This window comes from Panulirus ornatus, chromosome 57 (genome assembly GCF_036320965.1).
Source record: "Panulirus ornatus isolate Po-2019 chromosome 57, ASM3632096v1, whole genome shotgun sequence".
NCBI lineage: Eukaryota > Metazoa > Arthropoda > Malacostraca > Decapoda > Palinuridae > Panulirus > Panulirus ornatus.
Window position 1 is genome coordinate 2,365,807 of NC_092280.1, and position 23,880 is coordinate 2,389,686.

The 23,880-nt window shown below is 43.2% G+C and overlaps 1 protein-coding gene across 1 annotated transcript in view; it reads left to right on the plus strand.

Annotated features, from left to right (window-relative positions):
- Window positions 1–23,880, plus strand: part of LOC139766101 (nephrin-like) — a 218,965-nt gene that overhangs the window by 168,444 nt on the left and 26,641 nt on the right. The window contains 8 exon segments of the mRNA XM_071694261.1: window positions 1,677–1,856; window positions 16,372–16,665; window positions 17,280–17,399; window positions 17,938–18,123; window positions 18,922–19,033; window positions 20,492–20,667; window positions 21,469–21,655; window positions 22,481–22,593. Coding sequence (XP_071550362.1) covers window positions 1,677–1,856; window positions 16,372–16,665; window positions 17,280–17,399; window positions 17,938–18,123; window positions 18,922–19,033; window positions 20,492–20,667; window positions 21,469–21,655; window positions 22,481–22,593 — 1,368 coding nt within the window.

Here is a 23,880-nt window from a genome sequence, read left to right on the forward strand (position 1 = left end):
CTAAGCTTGATAACTTGCTGGAAATTGATGGTAGACTAAGCTTGATAACTTGCTGGAAATTGATGGTAGACTAAGCTTGATAACTTGCTGGAAATTGATGGTAGACTAAGCTTGATAACTTGCTGGAAATTGATGATAGGCTAAGCTTGATAACTTGCTGGAAATTGATGGTAGACTAAGCTTGATAACTTGCTGGAAAATGATAATAGGCCAAGCTTGTTAAGCTTAGAGTTTATCAAGTTTCTTGCAACTATGATGCTTCAAAGTATGATTAGTGTGATAGCAATATATTTATGATAATTAGATTTTTAAGTATATTGATAAATATGATATATTTCAAGGTCTTATATCAGTGGTGTTAATATCATCGTTAAATTCATGTGGCCATTGTTAACTTTACTACCCCAGGATTGTTAGAGGTAAGATCTCCAACATTATGTTCTCCATCACCATAGAGTAAGTCTCCAATACTAACAAGTCTCCTCCACCATCAACATACATCAGGTCGCCAACACTGACCACTCTCCATCACTTTAGAACAAATCTCCAACGCTAACTACTCCCTTCCATTACTCTAGTTTGTTGGAGATATAGATGATAAATCGTATAGAGGGTGAAGGTTCCACAGATCTCCATCTAGATACAAGGATGGCTTCTTGAGGTGTGTCCATCTAGATACAAGGACGGCCTCCTAAGGTGTGTCCATCTAGATACAAGGATGGCCCCCTGAGGTGTGTCCATCTAGATACAAGGATGGCCCCCTGAGGTGTGTCCATCTAGATACAAAGATGGCCTCCTAGGGCGTATCCATCTAGATACAATGATGGGTTTCTGAGGTGTGTCCATCTAGATACAAAGATGGCCCCACTGAGGTGTGTCCATCTAGATACAAGGATGGCCCCCTGAGTTGTGTCCATCTAGATACAAGGATGGCCCCCTGAGTTGTGCCCATCTAGATACAAAGATGGCCCCCCTGAGTTGTGCCCATCTAGATACAAAGATGGCCCCCCTGAGGTGTCTCCATCTAGATACAAAGATGGCCACCCTGAAGTCTCAACACTGCACTTCCTTCCACAATACCACTACAATATGTCCCACTTTTTCTCAGCTTCTGATCAAACTTCAACCATCCGTTTTCCAGAGTCTACAAGTTCCAACATTTATTCTAATCTTTCACATGAATACCTGCAGGTCGCCAGTAAGCTCTGGAGGCGACGGATTTATGAATAACAGACAAACCAATCATGACCTAATGGCATCCGAAATGTCTTTTATTTTCTGAAACAAATCAGGAATATCTGAGGATTCCAGGGAACCAAGTGATGTGCAAGGATACGATATTAAACGACGTGTTCCATACCACTATCCTGGATCTCCATTCTGGATTTCCAGGACATAAAGGAAAATTAACCATTTTCTTTTTTTTTGGTGGGGACAAAAAAGATGTTAAGTGTCATATTGATGGAGAATCACCAACACAATGGACGGCTGTAGGAGTATCGTCCACAGAGTCTTGTCTTCTCCAACACCAAAGTGTCTCTTGTCTCCAACCTTTGGTTCTTAGTGTTAAGGAACGGAGATCTCCAACGCTAACCGTTACTAGTCTCCATCCCCAGCAGGACTGATGGAGGACAGAGATCTCCAGCACTAACCGGTGTTGTTCTCCACCACGGCAGGGCTGGTGGAGGAGTCGGTGGAGGCGTCCACAGAGCCCAGGAGGTGGAACGCCAGGAGTCGGCTGTTGGTGAGGGCGTCAGCGGAGGATGACGGGAAGTTGTACACATGCGAGGCTGACCACCCAGCCCTGAGGTCTACCCACGCCCCTCTCCTGGCCTCCATCACCCTCTCCGTCCTCCGTGAGTACCCCCACCTCCATCTTGGCCTCCATCACCCTCTCCGTCCTCCGTGAGTACCCCCACGTCCATCTTGCTGGCCTCCATCACCCTCTCCCTCCTCCGTGAGTACCCCAACCTCCATCTGGTTGGTCTCCATCACTCATCTCCATCCTTCTGAAGCGTCCTTGCCGTAACTGGAAGGGATCTGTGCCTTCCCCAGCCTGATCTCCATCAATCTCTTTCTCTCTCCTTAACTAGTGACTGATGATCGAACCTAAAGGATCCCAAACCTCCATCATGGTCTCTCTCCATCATGGTCTCCCTCCATCATGGTCTCGCTCCATCATGGTCTCTCTCCATCATGGTCTCCCTCCATCATGGTCTCTCTCCATCATGGTCTCTCTCCATCATGGTCTCTCTCCATCATGGTCTCCCTCCATCATGGTCTCTCTCCATCATGGTCTCTCTCCATCATGGTCTCTCTCCATCATGGTCTCGCTCCATCATGGTCTCTCTCCATCATGGTCTCTCTCCATCATGGTCTCCCTCCATCATGGTCTCTCTCCATCATGGTCTCTCTCCATCATGGTCTCTCTCCATCATGGTCTCTCTCCATCATGGTCTCTCTCCATCATGGTCTCTCTCCATCATGGTCTCTCTCCATCCCTCTATCCTGCAGGAGTGACAATCTATCCTTACGAAGGATCCTTGTCCCTCTCTCTATTCGCCTCCAACACCGTCCCCATCTCCCCCATGTACACAAGTATCCTTTCCTAGCTAACCAACAGTGTGTGTTCCTTCTTTCTTTGCAAAGCAAGAGTAAGAACAGTTTGCGCAATGACTCGTTAGAACAATATCTGATCCGATGTAACTTTTGCCAGTTTCTTACCTTACTTTTCACTTATTCATTTATCAGCTATCGTAAGTTGAAAGCATAACTGACTTAGTTTTACTGGACATTATATATATATATATATATATATATATATATATATATATATATATATACATATATATATATGACAGAGAGAGAGAGAGAGAGAGAGAGAGAGAGAGAGAGAGAGAGAGAGAGAGAGAGAGAGAGAGAGAGAGAGAGAATGCTAGGAAGAAAGCATACAGCAGTTGGGACCATCTCGGATGGAAGATGATAACTATGTGTATATATATATATATATATATATATATATATATATATATATATATATATATATATATATATATATATATATATAAAGGAAAATACAGCAGAGATTAATCAATTTAATTTCCTCTGGTGTTGGTAGAGCGTTATGTTGAAGGTAGAGAGGTTGTAGGGAGAGGGGAAACAGAAAGGACTGAGGGTAACTTCAAAGCCTGGCTCTTCGGGGAAGAGGAGATAAGACAACGGTTAAGCCTCGTGTAATTGGTGTCTTCATAGAAAGCATAGGAAGCAGGAGACACGTGTGTGTGTGTGTGTGTGTGTGTGTGTGTGTGTGTGTGTGTGTGTGTGTGTGTGTGTGTGTGTTATATGTTCATGTTGTAATAGATGGGACATATGAGAAGTATATATATATATATATATATATATATATATATATATATATATACATCCCACTATCTACATACAGGGTTCGTCTGTTTTATCAATATCATTCGCAATTAACCTTTTTTTTCCAATTTGAATTTTGTTTTGTGTTCATACCCCGCCTTCTAAATCATCATATATTCTTCAATTAACTTCTTACTCTAAGCAACTCATACATCAGAAGCGATTCAAAAGGAAATCCAGCATTTTGGTATATCTAAACACATACCCACCTTACTGAACTCCAAAAAGGATAACATTATATGTCATATTTTACCTTGTATTTCCTTTGAGTCTATTAGAAACTTTTGCGATTTCCTTCCCCATCGCCTATTCAAGACGCTTTCTGACTGAATGATCTTCAGGATCGTTTAAAACTCTGAGCCACTTTTATATATAGTCCATTGCAAAAAAAAAAAAGGGCAAAAAAAAATAACAATCCTTCACAGCCAAGCAGTTCTTTTCAGATGAAGCTAACTCACTTTTCCTCTGACGTTCCCTGTAACTTTTCCCTCTCTCTCTCTACATATCTTCTGAGATTTATTCTCAAAGATATGGAGTTTTAAAAGTTTTGCCAACCGTGTGCTATCCTGCCTGGAGTACTGTTGCCCCAGTAGGAGCATATTCTGAACGGGTTCTCAGAAGGAAGATGCGAGATATTGACAATATGTGACGAGAGTAGACATATACTGTGATTAAAGATGTCCAGAGACATGGCTGTGAGCTCTCTATGATAGAGTCTATCTACATAATGTCAGGATGATATGGATATCTATAAGATAGACACTATGTTATCTGTGATGAGATAATATATCTATAATGAGATGATTAGTATGATAAAAGAGGGAGAATGGATATTCCATGGTGTTCTTTCGTCTAGTGGGTTATGCTAATGATACAAAGCGAACGTCTGCCAAGAAAGATATTATGAATATCATAATAAAAAATAAAGATATAGATGCTTCAGTGAAGATATATCATCAACTAGACTTAATAGTCCTCCATGATTGGCTAGAACATTAATATACATTACAGAAGACCTTGAGATGGAAATGCATAGACAGTAATGACAGAAGAATAATTCAAATGATGAATTAGTGTAATGATTACAACCAAACCATATAAAACGCAACTCCATATACCATACAGCAAACTGAGATGAAAAAAACTTATTGAAGGACAATGGAAAATCCAACCAGAATTATGTAAACAATAGCCATCACCACAACACTGTTTACATCACGACTGTCTACACAAGTAAACAAAACACACCCGGTGAACGAGCGATTTCGTCTCGAGACACAAGTGTTTGTAAAAGTTTCCTGTAAAAGGTGATATCCCAAAGTTAGATGTGTAGACTGCCCAAGTGTCAAAAGGGGAACGTAAGACAGTCCTATGGTATCGTATCCTCCTTCTATCTATCTATATTAGGGATGTAGGATCGATATTACTCTCCTTCATCAGCTCTCTTCGTCATAGACCATCACGGTCTAATAACCATCCCATGTACTCACATATAGTTTGACGTACATCTTCGTATTCCTTCATACACCATTATACTTATCAAACCACCCATGTACTCCTATGTACTTCCCTGTAGTACCTGGAGATATAAATGGGTACCACGGTAGGGTAAGGTCTCTGTGGTTAGCACAGAGAAGAAAAAACAGACACCATAGGAAGACAAGTAGACCCCCCTCCCCCCATTTTCCCCTCAGAGGAAGGTATTTACACATGATTGCAACAGACGAAGGAAGATAAGAGCGCCTGGAACAGGTTTAACTCTGACACCAAACACACATATGGGAAGAGAAAACCTTCCTTGTAGAGGCTTAAACCTAAGCAGCCATTACGAGGGAGGACTAAACCCTCTAGACAGGTTCCAGCATGTTGAACCCTTCTCGTCGAGGTTGAAATACGACTGCGAACACATAAGGAGATATAGAACCCTGTTGAAAGGGATTTAGAATCCCCTGGACACAAGCTGAAACAAACAAAGGTCTCAACACGATTGAAAACACGCGGGAAAGCCCTTCACTTCCCCACACTACAGCTACCTGTAGTGGCCAGGGAACGCTTGGCTTTTTCCACTTCCTTCTGGTCTGTGAAATGAGCCACTGAACTTTCCGGGACCACTAGTCCCACCCCGTCGTCCAGTTCCTTCAATACGTCATAACCACCATGACATTCTAAGCCACAAAACGCATCTAAATCATCGCCATGACTGATAGCATCAAACCAGCCGTTCTTAACTTTAATATTTATTAGTTTCACAAGCTGAAGAAGTTTTAGGACACACCATGAGAGTCTGCCTCGGCTCGGAGGCGAACCAATCGGATTTGCTTGGTAACTGAGGGAGCTGGAGGAGGATTGGATGACTGCTTGCTTTGTCGAGTCCTGCTACACACCTCAAGGGAGAGGCGGGGAGATGCATGAGAGATAAAGGACGCGTAGGATTCCCTGGCAAGTTATACATGGGTGGTGGAGGATCGCTAACACTTAGAAGGATTAGGATCTGATGTATTGTAAGTGGATCTATAGGATCTCAGAGTAGGATCGACAGCGTATGTTCACACAGACTGGGATCCCAGAGTGTGAATTTCAGGATTAATCAACCAACAACTTGACGGTCCGATTAGCGAGTCGAAACTGGGGATGATGATGTGGTATGGAAAGTAACCAATCTAAAATGATTATATTCGTCAATTAATCTAACGATCACACAATGATCAGAGTGCTGAATATTCATGCCACTGTATCCTACAGTAAATACACTGGTCATGCCACTGTATCCTGCAGTAAATACACTGGTCATGCCACTGTATCCTACATCTGTAACGTAAATACATCGTTTGCTGATGAATCACTGAAAAGGCTTGTAATGATTCTCCTTAACCCCACATTCAGGGTTGAGGAAAGTTAAGACTCGAATCTTAACTCACCTCGTTCTCTAACTCAGAATATGTAGTGGTGATGCAGCAAGCATCGTACGTACTGAGTACGTAGCGTCAAGGGTTGAATTTCTAAACAGCAAGGCTAGGTCGTCTGCTTCATTTGCATGAAAAGTAGAGGCTCGTTGACACAATGTTCGCGAGGGAACCTTCGTATTGTACTAATCCACACACATTAATATTCTACCTTTGATTTAGACCAGTGTTAATTATTTCAAAACTTACAAATGAAAGTTTGGTAATGGCTCGTACGTTGATGATAAGTGCAGTAAGTGGGATATGGAAATACAGGACGTTGGGACACATTGCGTTATGACCATCATCCCATGGGATGTATGTCCAGGATGGGAGAGAAGGGGAAGGGTCTGGTCGGTAAAGAGTTCCATCACTTGGAAATAATCCCAGGCATCAGGGAATTAAATTCTCATCGTCTTGGAGCTCCGAGATGATGTCCCATGACCCAACCCCACCCAAAGCCTCTTCTAAAAGCACGGGAGACCTAAAGTAGCATGAATTTCTCATTACTCTCTCTCTCTCTCTCTCTCTCTCTCTCTCTCTCTCTCTCTCTCTCTCTCTCTCTCTCTCTCAGTCGACACAGTCCGGGGGTTCAACGCGGCTTCAAATCCTAATAAGTCCCTCAGTAAAGGAAAAAGAAAGAAAAAAAGAAGAAAGATGAAACTCTCGCCGAAAACAAATTACGTCTCAGTCATCCTGAGCAGACAGTCTTCCTCTCAGCTCTACATACATTATTCAGGTATTACATCCGCGCTGGGACATCCCAAGAAACCATCCCAGTCCTTTTGCAGACAGACACAGACGAGCCCCAAAGCCTCCCCCCTCCCCCCCTCCCGGATCACAGTGCTTTATATATTCGCTCAACCAGACCCATGAATCTATTGATTCATCCCTTATATATTCGCTCAACCAGACCCATGAATCTATTGATTCATCCCTTATATATTCGCTCGACCAGACCCATGAATCTATTGATTCATCCCTTATATATTCGCTCGACCAGACCCATGAATCTATTGATTCCTCCCTTATATATTCGCTCAACCAGACCCATGAATCTATTGATTCATCCCTTATATATTCGCTCAACCAGACCCATGAATCTATTGATTCCTCCCTTATATATTCGCTCGACCAGACCCATGAATCTATTGATTCATCCCTTATATATTCGCTCAACCAGACCCATGAATCTATCGATTCCTCCCTTATATATTCGCTCGACCAGACCCATGAATCTATTGATTCCCCCTCAGCAAGTCCACGACCTGTTGTAAGACCATTTCGTATGGCCGACACGAATGTTGGACAGGAGATACGATGAACGTAATGACATTGCGACAGGACAACTCCCAGTGTTTACGTCTCTCATCTCATATTTTGTCTCATTCGCTTCCAGCAACCTCTAAGAATCCCTATGAATATTTGAATATTTCATGGAATATTTGAAGTGACCGAAGATTTTCCTTGTACTCACTTCAAGTACAAGATAAAGAGATGAACACTACAACAATCATGTCCTCAAAATCTTGAATTTTGATTTCCAGTCCAATATTTTTGCGATGTTGTTTTCATGCTTCTATAAGTCAAAAGACTTAGATTATGTAATATCAAGAAGTATGTAATGGACACTGATCACCCACGACAGAAAATCGACTGAAACTATTTCTCTTCGACACAAAATCGACTGAAACGAATCATCTTCGACATAGAATCGACTGAAGCGAATCTCCCGGACACAAAATCGACTGAAACTATTTCTCTTCGACACAAGATCGACTGAAACTATTTCTCTTCGACACAAAATCGACTGAAACGAATCATCTTCGACACATGATAGAGTGAACGTCTCCACAACTAAGTACTGAGGACCGTGGAAGCGACTGCTCATCCAGCTTTCCAGCTCAACCCGAGACATGATACCAGACACACACACACACACACACACACCACCACAACCACTGTGCCATGCCCTGGAGACGCTATCTGCGCCGCTGTCCGAGCCAGAGATCAAGACACTTCCCGCTGAAGGATCTCAAGGAATCCGAAAGGATTTCTCAAAACCATCCACGATGTACCGAGTTAAATGTCCCTCTCTAGGGGGGGGGGGGATGGAGGAAGCAGGAGGGAGGGAGGGGTCGGGGGGTCGGGGGTAGTTACAGTGTGCAAGCAGTTTCAAGCGGAACTAGCAACAGTCTGCAACGAGGGCAGATAAAGCAGAAGGATCGGTCAGACGTATGCTTGCTCCCAGCCAAGCAGCAGCAGCCGTTCCAGAAACTTGAGCTGAGAGCAGGTGAAGTTGTATCATTAGGATATGCAGATAGAAAATGTATTTAGGTTTGTACACTGAGCGGAATAAGTATTGAAGTTATCACACTTCATCTCTGATTATATATTCCTTTCCAGATATGAATGGCAAGATCATTTTTTCCAGTCAGATGGAAGGAAATGAAGCTCAAACCAGCAGATGCAACCCGCTGCAAGAAGTAATCCGGTGCATACCTCACCTACCTTGCAACATTTTAGCAAAACACAATACCGAAAGACGAGAACCACCTCCCCAGTTTTTCAGCCTCGATATAACTCGCTACGAATTTGAAAGGAATGGAGTTGCAACCCATGTTGGTGGCTTAAAAGCCAAGAGGAACAGACCAGCATGTGGAGTCCACTAGATATGGTGATCTCACACACACACACACACCCACACACACAGACAGACACATTCACACACACACACACACACGCCCACACACACAGACAGACACATGCACACACACACGCCCACACACACACACAGACACATGCACACACACACACACACACGCCCACACACACAGACAGACACATGCACACACACACACACACACACACACACACACACACACACACACACACACATCTGGTTGAATCATTCAACCTTACGGTAGCGACACTCATTTGCATACGAGAATCCGTGCAAGAGCCACCTCCGAAAGAACCAATCTGAGTTGTCGATGCAGAGGAGAACTGTTTCAAGGCTCATTAGACAGACCAGTCATCGTTGACGGGGGAAACTGACCCTCACTCTAACAGGCAATTCACTTGACATTTCCATCCTGTCTTGTCTTGCTTTGCCTGCAGGAAGCAAACACACACACACACACACACACACACACACACACACAAGACGAGCCAAGAGACTGGAGTTTCCGGAGGTCATAAATTCTTAGGAATAATGTTATATAAGGTCAAAACTGCTTATAGATACCCAGTGTCTTTTTTGATGCTAGATGAAACGACACGGGTAACTAAATGACCTGATCAAGGTCATCTCATTACCGATATATATATATATATATATATATATATATATATATATATATATATATATATACACTAGCCTAAGCCAGGCATTTATCTTATCAACCGCTCCCGTACGGGAGGATGAACAGCAGGGCTGACTGCGGACCGACTTCCACGGCTAGAATTCGAACCTATGTGGGCTCGAACCCAGCCAGGCCAAAGATTCGTCACGATCAGGAACAGCTACACCACAGAGGTCCATGAATAATATCGACAAAAATAGTACCAACTGAAAAAAAAAAATCACTATCAATATTTTTCTTAACATTATTCAAGCATATATTAACTTGCTTTATGATACTTCGTCTACAAACATTTTTGTTCATAGATACGTTGCATTTCTTGTTTCTCTTGATTATGTACTGATATGTTCAAACCAAGCGTTATAGAAGTATAGAAACTCCGATTAAAAAGTCTGTTGCTTCTAAGAATACACAGACCTCATACTGTAGCGCTTGTAGACTATATAACTATGTAGATTCCTTCATGCGTAAGTTAAATGTGGGTTAAGGTGTCCCTAGACTTGTTGTATACGTTGGCGAAATATGGCATTTGTTTGTGGTAATAGAATGTGGGTTGCAAAATCCGTAGAGTTGTTGTGAAACATGGGTCGCAAAAACCGTAGAGTTTTATCTGATAATGACATGTTGGTTAATACGTCTTATACATAATCTATATTTTCTTGGCTTGTGTAGCCCGTAGCTACATAATCTTCGCTATAATCATTCGTCTACCATACTAGAGTGATTTGTCCTACAGTAATGTTGTTCGTTGCATAATGTGTACGTCAGGCAGGATTACATGTACTACCCTAAATCACAAGAGAGAAGCAGTACTTACTGAAATACCAATTAAGTACTCTACTGAAGTACAGGGAAATAGCATTAGCCACTGGAGTACCTAGTACATGCTACAACCAACTGCAGAAGAGTAATATTACCTACTCACGTACCTATTACATGTACTACCCATGTATACGAAAACAGCATTTCCTACCGCTGCTCCTAGTACATGTACTACCTAATTACAGGAGAGTAATATTCCATACTGGAACACTTATTAAACATTATATTGGAAAAGTAATTGCTAGATTTGAGCACAAATACAAATTATTAACAAGGAAGTTTCTGCAATGATACAACTTCGACACCTCATTATTAAATTGTTAATCACTTCCCCATATCGAATGTTCATTTATGTATCATTTTACCAAAATATAAACTTGGGCAAAATCTTTGGGAACAATTTTGTATACAAGTCTCATAAGAGCACAAGATATCTGTATTCATGAATGCAATATTGGCATATAGAATACATGTATAGAACTTTATTATTTCATTAATATGAGATATATTTTCAGTGTGAGAAATCATTCGCAGAAATGAGAAATCAGATGTCACTGGCTTGAGGTATGCTGGAAATGCATCTCATATTGTGAGGAGAAAGATGTCTCATACATGAGAAGTCTATTGATAGACACTTCCTGATTCCCTGTCATTGATGTGTGAGTGCGTCTCCTCATAAACACTTGTTGATGCCTTGTTGATGCCTTGTGAGCCGAGGTGTGAGGCCACCTCCTCATAAGCACTTCCTGATACCCTCTGACCGGAAACATGAGGAGATTCTTTCCTCACAAACCCTTCTAGACATCCTCCACATTCGAGTGTGACTCCCCCCCTCCTCATGAACGCTTCCAGATCCCCCCTCTCCTCGAAGTGTGAGGAGGTTGTCGGACTCAAGGCTCACTCGAAGCCCTTGTCAGATCATCCGTCTTGGCTTGGTGTGGGTACTGAGTGTGTTTATCTACGGATTACTTCACCACCAGAGACTCACAGTAACTAAGTCAGTGAGCGAGAGCTGGAGCCAGTCCCTCTGTTGGTAATTATGTTACGTGTTCCAGAGCATGTCGTATAACTTGGTCGTTGTAGGATCATGCTGGAAATGCTGGAAGCCCGGATGACATTTAGGGTAGAGTGGAGACGAAGCATCAAAGGCAATGGTGATGAAACTATCAGCTTTATACTTCACTGTATCACACATAACACTCCCTAAAGATGTCATTAAACCATAATTCATTTATTCTCTCTAACTTAAAGTTACTACATTAGAATATAAAAGATTACCTTAAAGTATACTGGACAGTTATCAGACTCTGCATTCGAGACGGGCACTCATCATTAAAACTAATTACATCAGGACTAAATATGCAGCAGCTTAAGAAAGAAAACGCCGAGGTGTTGGTTGCTTTCCAACCGGTTCGTCAAAGGAGCCAGTCTTCCCTACAGCATTCGAATCTAAGTTCAACTACCTGTCTATCTATTTGTCTGTCTGTCTACTTATCTATCTAATCTCTGACCATCATTAGTCTGTCTATATATATCTGTCCATCTATTCATCCATCAGTCTGTTTACCTATATACCATTCCTATTTACTTATCTATCTATCTATCTATTTATCTATCTGCTTATTTATGTATCTGTCTAAATCAAACTCTATCTACGTATATACATCTATCTGTCCATTTTCATTGCCATACATGTATTTACCTATTCACAGAGGGAGAGAGAGAGAGAGAGAGAGAGAGGAAAAAAATAGTCTACCTCCCCTGTCCTTACATTGATCGACTTCGTTCCACCAACCTGGGCCATAGACAGACAGACAGACACACACACACACACACACACACACACACACACACACCTTTTAGCCTATCATTTCCCCAACCCAGTTGTATGGGTCTGGCTCTCCAGCAAGTCCAACCTACACAGGCTTATCTTTTCAGCGTTAAGTCAAGCTCTGGACCTTGCATGGGAACGAGCACAGGTGGCGCTTTGTCTCACCCCAGTAACCTCTGTCATTGTGTGGTTGAATCTCTGAAATCCTTTCCTGTCCACATTGTCCCTGAGTCTTTTACGTGAAACCTGTGTTCAGAACCATCACCCACCCCCCTTTTTTTTTTTCTTCTCATTCTTTCATCATCCACTATCTATATAAACTCACCCCTTTCCCTCTAAATATCTCTGTATATACATTGAACCCTCCCTCGTACACATTTGTATATAAACTCACTCCTCCATTATACGTCTTTGTATATACATCCAACCATACACATCTCTGTTGTACAAAGGTGTACCACTCATCCCTCTTTGGATCGAGTCTCCTTCTCATATTACAGATCCTTCCTCACTCTGCTTTTGAAGCCTGTCACAAATATCACGTCCTGCAATCTATTTCTCCATAAGCCTGGTCTATTGAGCACCTCTCCTTCTTGCAGGTTGAGGGGAACAATACATCATACGTGTGTGTGTGTGTGTGTGTGTGTGTGTGTGTGTGTGTGTGTGCGTGCGTCTTTCAAGTCACCAGAAGGAGGGACCAACAGATCCTAGAGCTTTCATGTTAATCACATCGCAAGAGAAAACGAGAAGAGATATTCTTGAATTCCCTGAAGATGTGATTAACATGAAAGCACTTGGATTTACTCTCTCTCTCTCTCTCTCTCTCTCTCTCTCTCTCTCTCTCTCTCTCTCTCTCTCTCTCTCTCTCTCTCTCTCTCTCCCAACGTAACATTATTACTCCCCTCATTCCAGAGATCCAATCATCCACTCCTTTCATCCACAGAATCTTTGTTCTTTTTTCCCTCCTCTCGATTTCTGTTCCCGTTTTCAGACCATCAGCAGACACCCACTTTCAGACATACCCACAACAGACTTTCTCTCTCACACAAACCGCCAACAGACTTTCTATTTACAGACAGACCAATAATAGACTCTCTCTTTAATACAAACCCACAAGAGATCCCCTCTTTCAAACAGAACAACAACAGACTTCCTCTTTCAAACACTTCCGCAACAGACTTTCTGTTTCAAACAGACCAACATCAGACTCCCTCTCCCACAGAGACCCACAACAGACTTTCCCGTGTTACAAAATCCCACAGGACCTTTCACAGACCTCCCGTCATCACCAGTAGTCCACCAAACTCACCAGTATTCTCCCTTCCTTAAGGAATCACAGATATCACCTATTGTCGCCAGGTCAATTAAAGATATCTACCATGATGACCCATATTAGCTCACCTCTCTCCATTACCCACATCAGTTCACAACCCCACAACGACAAGCATCACCCATCTATCCTCCACACTATAGATGTTTGTTTATCCCTTTTTTCCCCCATAGGTCAACCATCAAGCTAACACCAGCTTAGTGTCCCAGAGAATATGAAATATTGATGTGAGAGTCGAAGCAAGGGTTCCTCTTTCACTTTGATCCCGTGCTGTAACCACTCACACCTCCCCCACGTTACTCTGTACCCCCAACCCCAAGAAATCACTGGGGGACACGAAAGATACGTAACTGGTCGGGCTTTGATCAACGTCATGTTTTCAACCTGGCCTTGTCGAAGACGAGATCATGGCTTTCTCAAATGGCGACATTATCAGCCAATTCCTTATCTTGGAAGCTCACTTAATGAAGTCCTTTTCCTTAAAATACACTCGATGAAGGACTTGCAGATACACTCAGTGAATGCCTTGACTCTATGTAAACATGGAGATTACTTGAGTTGTACGTACTCAGAGGTTTGTGATACGCTCAGCAGAGGTTATGACTTCTTAACTCACCCTCTACATAGTGAAGGTTTTGGGTTAAAGATTACAGACACATTCAGTAAGGGAGATGTCCTAGAGACGCACTCAGTGAAGACCATGTCCTAAGAACTCTCTCAGTGAACGCTTTGTTCCCAAGACACACCCACTGATGGGCCTTGACCTGCATACACTCAGTGAAGGCCACGATGACCTGTAGACATTTTTCCTTCACAAAGTATGTTGTCCAAGGACGCAGGCCGGATGCGTGGAGGTCTTAATCCGTGGGGACCATGTGTGGGGGACTTCTCTCACGCGAACACTCTGTGTAAAACTTTGGGAACCGCTCCCAAGAGGGGGTACTACTCTCTCCTCTTAGACAACAATGGCTTCATGGGATTTAGTTTCAAGTCTTGGTTTAAGTAAGGATTTAGCTCTTTCTTCCTCCCTTCTCTTGTCCTCCTCCAGATAGATTAAACTATAGGAAGAAACTTTAAGCTTTAGAATAGATTGGAAAACGGGGGGGGGGGGGAGAGAAAAAAAAAGAATGGGAACAGAGTTACCCTTAATATCACAAGACGACACATTACTGAATGTCGTTGCTCGAGACCTTACAAAAGGCTTCCCCTGACTGAGAGACTTATGGGACAAGAATGACGGAAATAAAGATCTCTCAGCGCTTACAAGCCCTTCCGTCTTGGGGTATGTGATCACTGAACATTGACTATTTACGTCATCTTGATGAGCCAATTACAAAGAAAAGGAAAACGTCAAAAGCTTCGTCCTAGGTTCGATCCTAGCTGTTGGAGGTTAGTATCTTATATATATACATATATACATATATGTATATATATATCTATATATATATATATATATATATATATATATATATATATATATATATATATATATATATGGGGTCAGAGACAGATGGGTAGATCCGTAGTCCGCTGGGGGGTTGGGGGCGTGGGAAGTGAGTCAGTTGCTGTTTGCTGATGAGGCGGTGTGGCAGATTCGAGCGAGAAACTATAGAAGTTGGTGTATTATTTTGTGAGTGTATGTGAAAGGAGAAAGCTGGAGACAAGTCAGTTGGAGTGTGTGTTTATGAGTAGATAGCCCTAGGAAGTGAAGTATGTTCAGATTCCTGTGATTGCACACGGCAGTGGATAGAACCATATGAGCGGAAGTAAGCCATAAGGTGGGTGAGGGGGCTAAGGTTCTGGGTGCACTGAGGGATGTCTGGAAAGAAAGATCACTGTCTATGATGGGAATAATGGATACGAATGATACCAACTGTTATGTATAGATGGGAGGCTTGGGTCCTGGATGCAGAGTCTGGAAGATGGAGGATGTATGGGAGATGAGATGTTTCAAGGTTTGATGTGAGGAAGGTTGATAGAATGATTAATGATGGGGTAACAGAAATAGGTGTGGCAGTAAAGGGAATATGTATAAGAGAGCCGAGGCCTTGGTGCTGCGCTGGTTTAGACGTATGGAGAGAATGATTCAGTAGAAGATGAATAAGAGAATGCATACTGAGGATGGAGGGAACAGAGTGAAAGGGGGAACCGAGAAGGTGGAGGGACGGAGTGAAAGACGACTTGAGTGCTCAGGGCCTAGGCATTCAGATGTGTGTGAGGCGTGTACGGGACAAAACAATTTGGAATTGGAACGACATGATATACAGGGGGCGACGTGGTGTCCATGGACTTATCCAGGGCATATGAAGTGATCAGAGGAAACCCTAGTATGAGTTCATTATACATGACAGCTAGGGAATGGATATGAGCGAATAAAGATGCTCTTCGTCTGTTCTTGGCGCTACATGGGAAACGGCGAACAAGCATGAGAGATATGTACATGTATTACTCTTCTCCCTCCACACACCATTCACTCTCACTACCTCCCTCCACAGAACCCGCCACTCTCACCGCCTCTCCCTCCACAGACCCGCCACTCTCACCGCCTCTCCCTCCACAGACCCGCCACTCTCACCGCCTCTCCCTCCACAGACCCGCCACTCTCACCGCCTCTCCCTCCACAGACCCGCCACTCTCACCGCCTCTCCCTCTCCACAGACCCGCCACATTCACCGACCATCAGCGGGTACAAGACCGGCCAGGTGCTGGTGTCAGGCGACTCTCGAACCCTCGCGTGTCGGGTGTCAGGGGGCAACCCGCGCCCCAGGGTCACCTGGCACGGGCCTCGAGGGCTCCTGCTGGACGACACTTACTCCGTCAACGCCTCCATTGTCGTCAACACCCACCAGCTGACGGCAACCGCTGCCCATGACGGCGCCCTCTACCAGTGTCAGGTCAACAGTGACCTCTTGAAGAAGCCGCTGGTTGCCAACGTTACCCTCACCGTCTACTGTGAGTGTTGTGAGGGAGTGGGGGGGGGGATGAGTGTCTAGGGGTAGTCTCACTGCCTGGGAGTCTTAACAGGGGTGGAAAAGAAGCCAAACTAACTCTCATTGGCTGGAAGAGTTAGTGGGGTAGGAGAATGGCCAATTAGAAAGAGAAACGGGAGGTAAATGGACGGTATGAGCAGGGAAGGTGTGCATGTGATTGGGAGTAGTGCAAGAGAAAGGAATAAGAAGTTAAGAGAAAGGTAAGAAAGTTGAAGCGGATGGTTAATGAGACCAGGAGGTGAGAGAATTGATGAACTTTAGTGAATATAACAAGAAACAAACTAAAAGGCGTAAAAGACACTGATATATAAACACACTTTATGAATACAAAACATTTTCTACTAACGATGTAATCTTGATCAAGCAGATGAGAAATGTAATCCACTGAATTATTGATAAATGGCAAACAACCAAGAACACATATTTTTGAGATGTTACATATAAAGAATACACACACACACACACACACACACACACACACGCACACACACATTCATACAGATTCGCCACTTCCCGCGTTAGTGAGGTAGCGTAAGGAACAGCCGATTGAGACTTTGACGTCTTTTATTTCGACAGATGCGCCGTCGTCAGTCAGTATCTCCGGTCCTGCGCAGGTGCTGGAGGGTAGGAACGTCTCCCTCACATGTGAGACCAGCGAGTCGAACCCACCAGCCACCCTCAACTGGATAGTTAATGGTAAGACCCTCATCCAGCACTGAACATATCATAACTAGGGAGTCATTGTGATGCTCTCCCTCACCCTCTGAACTCCCTGGCGTAGCTGGTTTGTAACGAGGAGAAGTTTTCGTCTTCAACCCATAGCCCTTCTACATCTAGCAGCAGGGAGACACTTCTCTCTCTCTCTCTCTCTCTCTCTCTCTCTCTCTCTCTCTCTCTCTCTCTCTATTATCTATCTCTCATACTGGGTTGAAGTAAGACAGGGAGATGAAAACCTCCCTCTGTCGAAGGGGAGAAAAATATAAGATGTCCTGGCCTCCCTCCACTACCCTCTTCCGTTTTCTTCTCCCATTGTTTTGGAGGATTATTGCATCAGGTAATGCATTCTCCCTCTCTCTCTCTCTCTCTCTCTCTCTCTCTCTCTCTCTCTCTCTCTCTCTCTCTCTCTCTCTTTGATCTAACATACCTGATTTAATGACCTTTTTCCCCTCCCTTCGCCAAACACTGTGACCACACTAAACCACCTCCTTGATCACCCTAAACTCTTCTTTACCAGGCGAGAATCCCGAGACGGTCAAGAAGATCGTGAGCAAGGTCAGCACGGGTGGCTGGGCGACCTCGTCTGAGCTGACCTACCACGTGAAAAAGTCAATCCAGGTCACGGAGGTCAGGGTGGAATGCCAGGCAGTCAACCCATCAATTGAGGAGCCTGTTGCCAAGACCATCACCATCAATGTCATCAGTAAGACCCTCGTCTGATCACACACGATCCTACCATCAACAAAGACCACATGACCTTATTATGTCTGTATTACCAGTAAAGTCAATACCTTTACTATCTTGTCTTAACCTGATTTCAAATTCATGCCAAGAAATCTATAGAAATTTCATTGCTTCTATCACATTGCTTAGGGCTATATATATATGTATATATATAGATAGATAGATAGATAGATAGATAGATAGATAGATAGATAGATATCCACTGTTTTATATTAATCTGTATTTAATCATTTTTCAGTGACTATCAAATATCACAATTCCTGTTGCTCCATTTCCTTCCCTTATTTATTATCAAACATCAATTTTCTATGAAACAGACGTTCAGGCAGACTGGTGCCTCGTTTTCTACCCCTCGCCTGCGGGACGACAGATCTGTTCCCCCTTTGTGCAACAGGGCTTCAAGGCCTTTATTTGTTGCATGTACACACACACACACACACACACACACACACACACACACACACACACACACGTCACTATATCACACTAGAGATACGAGGATCAACCAAGCCATCTCACGTGTCAGCTCTGCTCCCAATGGAACATCCAGATAAAACTGGTCAAAGAACTGAAAGATTGAGTTTTTTAAAAAAAAAAAAAAGGAAAAAAGATAAAGAAATCAATCCTAAATTTGTTTCATAAAAGTTTTCTTTTACACAGTGTTACAAAGACAGCTTCTTGAATCGTGGGAAAAGAAAAAGCTGGGTTTTTTTATCCTGCCAGCTATGTCACATGTTTCTCTTTATTGGTTCTCTAGGGCCAGCTGGTCCTCCGGTGTTTGAAGGCGAGCCAACCAGAGAGGTCATGGCAGGAACGACCATTGACCTGACCTGCAGTAGCAAGGGAGGTCGTCCCCTCCCAACCATAAGGTTTGTCCCTGTGAGGTGTGTGTGTGTGTGTGTGTGTGTGTGTGTGTGTGTGTGTGTGTGTGTGCGTGTGTGTGTGTGTGTGTGTGTGTGTGTCTTTGTCTGTGTGTGTGTGTGTGTGTGTGTGTGTGTGTGTGTGTGTGTGTGTGTGTGTGCGTGTGTGTGTGTGTGTGTGTGTCTTTGTCTGTGTGTGTGTGTGTGTGTGTGTGTGTGTGTGTGTCTGTGTGTGTGTGTGTGTGTGTGTGTGTGTGTGTCTGTGTGTGTGTGTGTGTGTGTGTGTGTGTGTGTGTGTGTCTTTGTCTGTGTGTGTGTGTGTGTGTGTCTGTGTGTGTGTGTGTGTGTGTGTGTGTGTGTGTTTGTCTGTGTGTGTGTGTGTGTGTGTGTGTGTGTGTGTGTGTGTGTGTGTGTGTGTGTGTGTGTCTGTGTGTGTGTGTGTGTGTGTTTGTCTCTGTGTGTGTGTGTGTGTGTGTGTGTGTGTGTGTGTGTGTATGTGTGAGTGTGTGTGTTTGTGTGTGTGTTCCTGTGAATTATATATTGTAATAAGGCAGTATAACACTTCACAACCTACCCATAACTCTTCTTCATCTAGCCTTACAGTAGTTATATCATATCAGACGTTATCACACAATCCCTAACTGTTCATTTTCATGACCTTGTCTCATCATCTGACCTAATAATTTGACCTCATTACTTGACTTTAAGCATTTTTTTACCATCACCAACAACCCCCCCCCAACCCAACACAACCTTCTCTCATGACCTCTGACCTAGATTTCATAACATCCTCTTAAAGATAGTTTTTATAGCATTATCTTGCCACGTTGACAGATAAGGTCAATATCATCACTTATCGCTTGACCTTATACATTTCCTCAACACCTGACCTCATAGCATTCATACACCTGACTTCATAGCATTCATTTCATTCTTCACTTTGTGTGATTTATCTCATAGTTTTGCAATGGAATGAATTGGATAGATTTTCCCTAAAGCCATCTATAATGAAACTGTTTATATTTTCATTTTACATAAATAACTTTTTTCATTTTTCATTTGTGTTTTGATCCCTCACGTAAGGTATGAGTTATTCATCACCGTCAAATGAAAAAAAATTACTTCATGAAAGAAGAGCCAGTCAATAATGAAACACATATTAATCATTACGAGACATTCATGTATTATTCATGAGATGTTTCATCATTCATTAGCTTTCAAAACCTTCTTCACTCATTCATTCATCACAACCAAATGTAAAATAATGATAATCCTTAAAGAAATGAAAGAACTTCATTGAAATAAGAAGATAATGAACACACATCCTTCATTCACAGTAGAGAGATGCCAAATACCATTCCTTCATGAAAGAACCATCAGCATCAGTGAAGGAAGTAGAAAGCATTTCATTCACTGTTATCACTGAATCTGATTATCCTGTTTATTTTCCCGGGTTTTCGAACCCAGGATATACAAGGAGAACGTGCCACTGCACACGGAAGCCAGCCGTGAGGGCAACGTGACCCGGGCCACAAGCAAGCTAGAAGTGACCCCAGTAGACAATGGGGCAAAGGTCACCTGTGAAGTGACCAACCCAGCCAGCAACGTACCCCTCACCAACTTCTTCAGACTCTCCGTTTTCTGTAAGATCTGCTCAGGTTTTCTTCGTCAGATTTTCATTTACGTTTTCCTGTAAGTGGTAATCTTTGATTTACAATGAAAGTAGCGATTATTTCTCTGATTTACAATGAAATTAGAAGTTGTTTCTTTGATTGGCAATTAAATTAGAAGTTGTTACTATGATTTGCAACGAAAGTAGCAATTGTTTCTTTGATTTGCAAGAAATTTAGAGAAATCTAGAGAAATTTGGAGAAATTTACAAGAAATCTAGAGATAGTTCTAATGCAACATACGTATATGGTTTGGAATCATTTACACCAACTCTGCAAGACCTTGTTGACCGAACTTCCCATACTGATATTCAATGAAAAGCTTGGAAATGAACTTCGCAATTTCTTTTTTATTCTTTCTTTCATTTCTCTCTATCTCTTCCTTCCCTGTGCATCTTGTGTGCTAAACTTTTGGGCCGGCCGGCCAGAGATTCTTCGAGATCTGTGGAAACTTCTCTTTGAATACACACCGTCGTGTGATAGCTCTGTGAATCCTGATATATGCATACACTCTCTCTCTCTCTCTCTCTCTCTCTCTCTCTCTCTCTCTCTCTCTCTCTCTCTTTCTCTGGTCACAGCCCCAGTAAAGGTAGTAAGGTTACAGGTCACACAACGGCTGACACACCCCCCCTACATGACTTTGCCTCTCCCACAGTCCCACCGTGGGAGGTGCTGGGATCTGTGACCCCCACATAACCTTGCCTCTCCCACAGTCCCACCGTGGGAGGTGCTGGGATCCGTGACGACCCCCACATAACCTTGCCTCTCCCACAGTCCCACCGTGGGAGGTGCTGGGATCTGTGACCCCCACCACAGTGGAGGAGGGAGCCATAGTGAGTCTGACGTGTGAATCATCGTCCAGTTTGCCACCAGCCAACATCACCTGGAGGTCAGGAGGGGCCACCATACAAGGCGCTACACTCACCACCACCAGGGCCGCCTTTGGTGGTACTAGTACCAGGTGAGTACAAGTTGTGGTGGTACTACTACCAGGTGAGTACAAGTTGTGGTGGTACTACTACCAGGTGAGTACAAGGTGTGGTGGTACTAGTACCAGGTAGGTACAAGGTGTGGTGATACTAGTACCAGGTAGGTACAAGGTGTGGTGGTACTAGTACCAGGTAGGTACAAGGTGTGGTGGTACTAGTACCAGGTGGGTACAAGGTGTGATGGTACTAGTACCAGGTAGGTACAAGGTGTGATGGTACTAGTACCAGGTAGGTACAAGGTGTGGTGGTACTAGTACCAGGTAGGTACAAGGTGTGGTGGTACTAGTACCAGGTAGGTACAAGGTGTGGAGGTACTAGTACCAGGTGGGTAGAAGGTGTGGAGTGCCTGGTATTATGGTAGTGAGACCAGAACAAACTTTGCAATCCCTAGTAACATGGTTGTTGGACCAGTACAAGGCATAGAGAGCCTGGTAGCATGATAGTGGAACCAGTAATAGTTGTAGAATGTCTGAAATGGTAGCTTAATTCATCTAATTCATCTCCAATGGACACTCATGTATTTCAATCCCATGTGTTTAACTCCCATGTACTCCCTTGTACTCTCCTTCCAGGTGAATTACAACCATGTACTCTGCTTCGATGAATCTCACTCATGTTCACTCATGTAGATGAATCTCACTCATGTATACAATCGAATACTCCCATTTACCTCATTCCCATATACAACCATGGGTTTCACACCCATGTAATACCCATGTACTATAACCCTATGTGCTTCACTCCCATGTACACCCATGTACATAGCCCCCACGTACATTCCTGGCTTGTACCCTCAGGTCTGAGCTGCAGCTGAAGACGACAGCTGAGCACAATGGTAAGGTGTACCAGTGTGAGGCTGGAAACAACCTGGGCCCTCCTGTTCAAACCTCCCTCACACCACAAGTCCTCCGTAAGTAATGCCTTACTTTACTACTTTATTAAGTATCACCCAAGATCTATTTTTGTTACTTTACTGACCCCTCGACACTACGAGTCCTCTGTAAGTAGCGCCTTACTTTACTACTTTATTAAGTAATACCCAAGACCTCTTTTTGTTACTTTACTGACCCCCTCTGGCGCTCCAGGTCCTCCAGAAATAGCGCCTTACTTTACTACTTTATCAAGTAACACCCAGCAACCTCTCTCTTGTTACTTTGCTACCTTCCCTCACACTCCAAGTCCTCTTAAGTAGCCTCTTACTTTACTATTTTATCAGGTAACTAAATTAGTGTTATTTTGCTGTTCACTTTACATTCCACGTTCTCTACAAGCAGCACTTTACTTTACTACTTCATAAAGTAACACCACCCATTCTACAGTTACTTTACTACCTCCAACACACGCCTGCCCTATTCAGGAAGGCCGTGTTCTGGGGGTTCATACTGGAAACAGATGAGGGAACTAATCTATTGGGTTCTATTAAACCCTCTATAAAAAAAGAATATTCGTAGGGAAAGGCTTCGAGTGTGTTGCTCTCCCTTTATCAATGCCTAAAACGCTAAGAGAAAAGTGGAGTGGCTGTACACTGGGCTGTGTCGCCTGCCGATGTTATAGAACATATATCTCTTTCAGAAGAGAGTATTTCTCTTTTCCCCTCTGATATACTTATATACCATGTCTTTACTTCTGGGTATACATGCTCACACACACACACACACACACACACACACACACACACACACACAGACAGACACTAGCTCACGTACGTGCTTGTGTGTGTGTGTGTGTGTGTGTGTGTGTGTGTGTGTGTGTGTCTATATAACAAGAAAACGTTACCTCGGCTTAAGGCATTAAACGTTCTCCTGTTTAGAGCGACTTGGTTCCCAACTCTCCTTCCACGACCGGCTTAGTAACGATATAACGTCCCTTTTACACGAACCATTACCCCTTTTATGGTCCATCTTCCCTTCACGTGGCATTAGGAAGACGGTCTCTACGGACGTTTACACTGTAACACTGTTATGGCCCCCATATGTAAGGCTGGGGAAGACACTGTTATCCTTAGGGAAATCTGCGAGACATAATCTTATTTTTCTTTCACTTTAAAAAATACTTCCATCAAGTATTTTCTTGCATATCTAGCTCGTGTCTATATAAAAATACCTATAAGAAATACACTTGTATGACTTTGGTTTACATTTAGCAGTTCTAGAGAAGTAAAATACTTTTATTCTGTGTATTTCCATTTGCTTTCCAC